This window comes from Papaver somniferum, chromosome 4 (assembly GCF_003573695.1).
Source record: "Papaver somniferum cultivar HN1 chromosome 4, ASM357369v1, whole genome shotgun sequence".
Taxonomy (NCBI): Eukaryota; Viridiplantae; Streptophyta; class Magnoliopsida; order Ranunculales; family Papaveraceae; genus Papaver; species Papaver somniferum.
The window spans coordinates 74072761-74080283 of NC_039361.1; the positions used below are offsets into that span (position 1 = coordinate 74072761).

General features: G+C 35.0%; 2 protein-coding genes across 5 annotated transcripts; one reads left to right on the forward strand and one right to left on the reverse strand.

Annotated features, from left to right (window-relative positions):
* The first annotated feature begins 427 nt into the window (after positions 1 to 427).
* LOC113275912 lies at positions 428 to 1193 on the forward strand. The gene is made up of 2 exons (XM_026525490.1): positions 428 to 706; positions 824 to 1193. Exons 1-2 carry the CDS (start codon positions 517 to 519, stop codon positions 1093 to 1095), a joined length of 462 nt encoding a protein of 153 aa, XP_026381275.1. The 5' UTR covers positions 428 to 516; the 3' UTR covers positions 1096 to 1193.
* Positions 1194 to 1442: 249 nt separating this feature from the next.
* LOC113275911 lies at positions 1443 to 5125 on the reverse strand. 4 transcript variants are annotated; one of them, XM_026525486.1, is made up of 9 exons: positions 4911 to 5125; positions 4535 to 4631; positions 3847 to 3898; positions 3604 to 3679; positions 3299 to 3381; positions 2954 to 3050; positions 2603 to 2648; positions 2021 to 2115; positions 1443 to 1891 (listed from the first exon to the last, which is right to left on the reverse strand). In XM_026525486.1, exons 1-9 carry the CDS (start codon positions 4966 to 4968, stop codon positions 1581 to 1583), a joined length of 915 nt encoding a protein of 304 aa, XP_026381271.1. In that variant the 5' UTR covers positions 4969 to 5125; the 3' UTR covers positions 1443 to 1580. The 4 variants fall into 4 exon arrangements, with proteins under 4 accessions (XP_026381271.1, XP_026381274.1, XP_026381272.1 ...); XM_026525489.1 differs by having other exon boundaries at positions 4945 to 5118; XM_026525487.1 differs by having other exon boundaries at positions 3604 to 3622; positions 4911 to 5118.
* Positions 5126 to 7523: the final 2398 nt, after the last annotated feature.

Sequence of the window (7523 nt, forward strand, 5' to 3'; positions counted from 1 at the left end):
AGGAATAAATTAGCTATTAAAAAAATAATTGGTTAAGAGATTTTTCATTTTACTTCAAAATGTCTCTTTTTTGTCACGTAGTGATAGGCCCAGATTAATCCTTATAAGCCCCAATTTAGTCAGGATAATGTAATTTACATTGAAGAATGCAAAACTTCACTATCAATAAATGCATGTTTGGTAAATGTTCCTTAATTTTACATTTTTCAATGCAAATTACAATGGTTCGGTACTTCGGTGTTGCATGCAAATAAAATCCTTAATTAACACCCGCATTGTCCATACCCAACACAACCATAATAGGAGTAGGACACCTCGTGAATCACATGTTTGCTGGAACATGCATGTAGCAGTAACACCCATCAATAATTGTGTGAGATGGAGAGAGAGAGTGAGAGATAGGTCTATAAATAAAGGGATCAAAGAAAATCAAAGAATCCAACTGCAAGTCTGCAACTCACAACTCATCCAACTATTTCATCCAAAATTTTAGAAGAAAAAACTGATCGGAGAAGGATGAATCCCCAAACATCATCAAAACTAGCAGTAGTAATACTAACTTTGTTCGTAGTGTTGGTAGCAACAACTTCATCTAGGAGTACTAGAACTACCGCTGAAGCTGAAGAAACACTTGACTTGTCTTCTTCCATCCATAACTTCATCGGAGTTAACAAAATGGATGATCGTGACTCTAACGTACTCCAAGGTATACAAATCGACTTCATTAAGAATTTTATCTACATATTTCAGTAAAATACCTACTAATTGTTCACTAGCTAAAATCTTAAATATGTTATCTTGTGTTTTGTTTCTCCGCTATCAGCAGATGATCAGCCAAGCATAAAGGAGCAGATGGGCGCTACAGGATGCTGTGATTTGTGTCCTTGTACAAAATCAATCCCACCACAATGCCAGTGTACCGACATCAAGCCTCAATGTCATGCAAAGTGCAAGGCGTGTAGGTGCACCAGATCCCAGCCTCCTCAATGTCGCTGCATGGACATGACTTCTTTCTGCTATCCAAAATGTTCATCCTCACCAGCAACACACACACATGACGTTGTCGGCACATTAATAAATGGTGCAAGGAACTAGTAGTTTTAGTCGAATTAGCTGCAAGAATGTATGTGTCTAACTAGCTATGAGAATTTCCCCTTTAATCAATAAAACTAAAGAGTATGATGCTACCAAAATCCACCATCTCAATGCACCTTTGGTCCACTACTGCTGCTAATGTGGTGTCTATGTTATTAAGCAGTACCGGTGTGGCTGCTTAACCCTGAAATCTTGCATGACATGTTCATCTCTAACCCCAGATTTACCTTCTCTGACGAAGTTCCTTAAATTTGTAATCTATCCGCATTTTACCCCAACGAGAAAAGGAGACATAGTATTAGGTAGCATAAGAAAGTAAACTGATACTAACAGTTATACCCTTGATCTTAACCAAAACGCCCAGAAAAGTATTAAAAAACAAAATGAATTCACATCTATATAATTATCTTTGGCGTTTAGCAATTCACATGCATATTGTGACCCTACCAGAATATTTACCATGGTGCAAAAATGGTGTGATATTTTTAGGGTTTATAAGAACCTGTAGAAAGAAGTCCTGCAAAGCCCTTTGACAAGCTACCTTCAACCACACACATTGAGTTAGTCCTGGGATCTAATGAGTTCTCGGGCTTAACCATTTCCATATAGTCATCACCCATGGCATTTCTTTGTTGATTGGCCTCTGACGTTCCTTGCTGGTTGCCCCAGGAAGTTTCCCTACCTCTCTTGCACTGTAATAAAGTTCCAATTCTAGAGTTTGAACAGGAATCCAAGGAATCCATTTCGCCGGAGTAGGAAAAGGACTTCCTCTTTGAGCCAGAAAAGATATCTAGTCCTGCATAACACAATTAACATTGACTTGTTTAGAACAAGGCTGTATTTTACTATTTTGTAAAATGTGAAAAAAGTTCAAATCAGAAGGAAGTGAAATAAAAGGCAGATTTCAGGATCAACTCAAACAGACCAGGGAAAGCATCATCAGATATGCATGATTGCACTTTTGGATCACCACATTTCAAAAGAATATTCAGACTGCTACAACTGTTGGATCGAGTAATTCTGTACTATCAATCAACATGACAAAAAGCACATTAGCGCATTAGTTAGGAATTTGAGGCCATTAGAAAAGATAAACTAGTCATGTTGTAGAGTGCCAAGACAACTTATATAGAATCTAACTTGTCGCACACAAGTAGAAATTAACCTAATGCACCCTGTCTGAACAGGATTTCCGATAAATGTTGAGTGTTGACTATGGTTGGGAACCATGGGTGCCAGCAAGTTAAGACCTACCATCAGAAATGCTTGAAATGCATGTCTGTTGGCGGTGTTCCAGAATCCAGAGTCAAGCCAGATAAATTAGATAGAACAGATGTGCAGCCAACCATTCTACATGTGGTCGGCTATGATACATAAATTAGTTGGATGCCTTTTATATTTCTTAGAATGGTCAATTGTGGTATTGCTACGTCTTTCATATTTAGTGATTCATGAAACAGAAATGACAAAAAACACCTAAAAGCAAAACTTTGGTAAAAAAATCAACCTGTACATGTGGGCAACGAAGTCGTCTATAAGAACAGGCCAAGCACCTACACAAAAATGGATGTTAATTAAGCTTAAAGGTCCGCAATTTGCAACAAAATAAAAAATGCAACCAGGACATCCATGGCCCAAAATCCAGGATGATGGAATTAACTAGAAATGAAATGAGAGTTGACATTAAAATATAAAGTCAAAAGTAGAAAGCCTAACATTGGTTTTCGAGAAGAGAAAAACTGCATGTTGATGAAGTCAAACAGAGGATACTTCAAGAACAGTTCAGAATCATAGCCCTCAATTACATTTTTGTTGAAAGCATATTGATAAAATGATAGATGAGCAGCCTTGGGATTACCTTTAGAATCATAGCCCTCAAGATCTTCATGGACACACCTGCTGAAGGCCAAGATTTGATGCCATGTATCCTCCGAGATATTGTGCCGTTGATGTTTCTAAACATAGGTGAAGAGATTTGGTAAACCAAATACCAGATCAAATAAGGAAGAAGAAAAAGACATGCCGGAAAGGTATGTACTGTTAAAACCCCAACGAATTCAAATGTCAAAGTCAAACAGAGGATACTTCAAGAACAGTTCAGAAAAATTTGAAGGGCTGTAACACATTTATCTCATGCGAGAGTAAACGAGCTAAGTTATAAACACTACCACATGGACATAGTGACTTCTAATAAAGATAGTACCTCGACAAAATCGCACCACTGGTTAAGCAGTCTAAACCTACCACTTAAAACTAATTTCCAAGCTGTTATGGCCTTACTTATAGCTGAAAAAACAAAAATATACAGGATCAGAGTTTAGAGAACAGATAGAACCCATGTATAAAAAGTAAACAGATCACTGTTCAAAATTTTTCTTCGGATATAAAAAGGACAAGCATCATTGTTCGTATTTACTATTCAGGGGTAAAGAAAGGAAAAAGGCAATGCAACATCATTGCTTAAAGATTCAAAAATAAGCTGAACTCATGGTACAATACGGCACTTACTGATGTTCCTTTGTCCATTCTCCCGACACATGAAAAATACAAAACCATAGAAGCATGTGAATTGAAAAGAATCTGCCTACAAAAAACATATCAATGGTGAACCATAGGCTCTACAATGAAAAGAGCTAAAAGAAATAAAAAAGAGACAAACTTCACTTGAAAAGTCTAGTCAGATGATGACTTTTGTATTCAAACTCATGTTGCATGAAAAGAGCTTGTATAGGTTGAAGAATGAAATCTCACCATCAAGTCCAGGTGTGACATGAGCCCATGAAGCTCACCGAAAATTGAATTCCTGGACATGGAAAAAGATGATTTTGTTTCACATTGATCAGAGGCTCGAACTGAAGGAAAACATTTTGACAATGACAACAACTACCTTTTCACTTAAAACTGAAGGATAACAAATTGAGTTGGTTGTGATATACTGTATAATGAAGACTGAAGCAATATTACCTCAATTTCTTGGTCATATGAGAAACAGACAGCTCAAAAACTATAAACAAGTCAAAGTACTTCCAAATGCGCGTGATTTCAACATTTTTTATTTTGGGGTGTGTGTGTTACTTGAGTGAGAACCATATTCCAGGTTAATGAAGTAAAAATGTAGAAGCAAACAATTAGAAGAAAGTGAAGAGAGAAAAGGAAGGAGAACCAGATGAAGTTCGTCTACCTTGTTTATAGGATGTCTTCTATACTACGTATCTAAATATGAAACAATCTTATAGAAAAAGCATTCCTTAAAAATGTGAATCTACCTAAACAATTAACAAAACACTGTATCCAATTAAACATATCATTCCAAAGCACAGGACTAGTTAAGATGTTGCTGAAAACATATTATTCCGATACAGTCATTCAATTCCACAAAGTTTCATGAGGATATCACTACAGTACATCATGCATTTTCATTAAAGTTATAATCACTTACAAGGACAAGGAACCCATCATCCTTTTCGACTCTATTAACTTCAAAAGAAGATTTAATTCCTCCTTTGCATTTTCATGTCCACTTCTTGACCTAATATCTGCATTGCAAGAGTTAACAATAAGTTACAAGTACATCCAACTTAAGAAAATAAGAGAAAATCAAGAAGATAAATAAAAATCTAGTGCCACTACAAAAGAATTGGGTACTAAACCGATTTCCCCATGAAAAATTGACCTAAACCCATGTTCAAATTAATGTGTCAGATATAATGAAGTCTCGAATTCAAGCTTGTTTAAATTAAACATTTATCAAACGAAAATGAAATCCCCAATACATATAAAATAAAAATAAAATGTGGCTGAGGTTTATGGTTTACCACAATATCTTCTATAGATGTCGAAAATGTTTACCATGTTGGAACCAGATGAATCCATTGGGTGATTATGCAAACCCTAGAGAAGATATTCAATAGTTAAAATAATCTAAGAATCTTCTACAGATAAGACTTTGGGATGGGAGTTTGGGTAAAGTTTTGAGAGCTGAGGAGGAAACAGGAAAGAATGGTAGGTTTGAAATGAACCCGGTCTTGGCACGGTTCCTTTCATTAAAGGAGCAACTAGATGATTTAAAACTCATTAGAGGTTGCTTATACACGCATGTGCCTCCCAATAAGCTCCCAAGTCCCAGATCACCAACTTCTACGTAAGATGTAAATATATAGGCTTCCGGAAAATGAATCCGGATCCGTCAACAAATGGCTTTAACAAAGGCTTTTGACAAAACATACTAGCCCCAAATAGGCAAATGTATGAGATGAGATCTTACGAATGTTTTGTCAAAAGTTTTGCCAAAGTCAAAACCATTTGTTCATCAATCCCCCGACTACCGGGAAATATTGAACATACATAAATCGTCTTTTTAAAATCTTATGAAAAAAACTTATTGCAATAAAATCCCAAATAAGAAAAAAGTACAACTCAATATGTCCGAAAATAAAATGATTAAAACTATCTAAAAGGATCAAAATTATATCCATAATCATTCAAGATCATAAATATTTTTTTGTTCTCCGACGATATTTAATGAATTGTCTTCTAATGTTGGCAGTATGTAAGTCCCTACAAACAAATTGTGGAAGATGAGCGTCTTCACTCATGATAAGATTTATGCACATGTTCAAATTACTCATTATGTCGACATATTGAACTTCCATATTTTGCAAACCAATTTCCAAATACAAACTCTAAAGTGTACGTGGTTAAAGAAATCGGTTTTGCAAATGGGGATCAGTTCTACCATGACTCCCAATGTAGGTGGGTACCGGTTCTACCTTAATTCTCATATAGGTTAGGATCCGTACTACATTGACTTTCAATATAGGTAAGGATCGTTATTGTCTTGACTCCCAACATAGGTAAGGATCAGTTCTAACATTGTTCCCAACATAAGTAGAGATCAGTCCTTCCTTAGATCTTTAATTGAAAACCATACCACCAATCCTATTGATTTCTTTCAACTACGAAAAAGTTTGTAAGTCTACTTCCTTAAACTCATGTAATCAAACACAGTTTTCTAAGCATGAAATCGATCCTAAGTTCATTACACAATCTAGTAACAAGTTACAAAAATTATATCTATGTCGCAATTACGAAGTTCAAAAGATAAGCATTATCTTCTTAATTCAATATACCTAAGTTGTAAAACAACTTTTGTATTCTTCTTTGACACTTTGGTCATAATAAGATGACCAAGTCTTATACTAGAGCTTCATGTACATAACTTTGCATGTTATGTTTTTAATCTAAACGACTTTAAAGTAACGATATAGAAATGAAAGCAAGTCAAGTTTTGTATTACTAATTTCATGTAGAAGGATTGCGTCTTCATAAATGTCTATACGTCTTCAGAATTTCAGGTCTTTAGAGTAATATTTGTATGTTTCAGCATTTCTAGACTCACTAGTCTAACCTAACGAAGTTGACTATAGTAATATTAATCAAGCGGCTTTTGAGTTTTGATACTAAAATATGACAATCAACCTTGACATACCAACGCTTTGCGGGTTCAACTGAGCAATGCTCTAACAATCTCCCTGTTTGTCAATTTTAGTGACAAAATTCTAATACATATGGAGAATACCTGAATCAAAAGATAAAGATATTACATTACGTAACAGTCACTTAACTCATTCTTCATATGCTTGATTTCAAGTTTCAACATCACAATAACCTGCATATATTCAAAACTGAATGTCGGTGTTAACGCATTTGGATAACAAAAGCTTTAATCCCTTAAAGGAAATATAGGTAGATATTTAATCCAAACATTTTTGTTATTCCTCTTTTGTAGTATGTAATACTACACAACATGATGATATGTTTCTCCCCTTAGTCTATGCCTTACTCTTTCATTAGATATATACTTTTCAGTACATATATCATTTCTCGGTAATTGTAAATCACATGTATACTACATATATTTCCCCCCTTTTTTGTCATAAATTGACAAAGAAACGGAAAAATACATAAGAAACCCGAAAGGATCTTGCTAGTTCATAAGAACTCATGTAAGAGTTAAGCACGAAGCTTTATCGTACCATTTAGACAAGCAATACTAAAACCGAAATTACCTAAGTAATTTGTTTTAGCATCTTGTAAAGGAAACAATTTCCCGAATTGATTTGATAAGTCATCCTAAGATCATAATTAACTTAGTTACTTATCAGGATCTAGTTATTTGTAAATAATTGTACCTCATTCAGGCAATACAAAATTAGGTTAGATAACTAGTTTTCTTATCAAGGAAAATCTAGAAAAACTCAGAGAAAGCTGATTCGTTAAGAAAACTACTCGCCAATAAAGTCATTTTTGTAGACTTAGTGAAGTCAAGAGAAAAATCTTTGGATCCTTCTGCGAAAGGATAATCAAGAGTGATAGCTTGTTATTATATCGAGGGGGATGGGACTTAAGCTCATGAAATAAAATTTGCT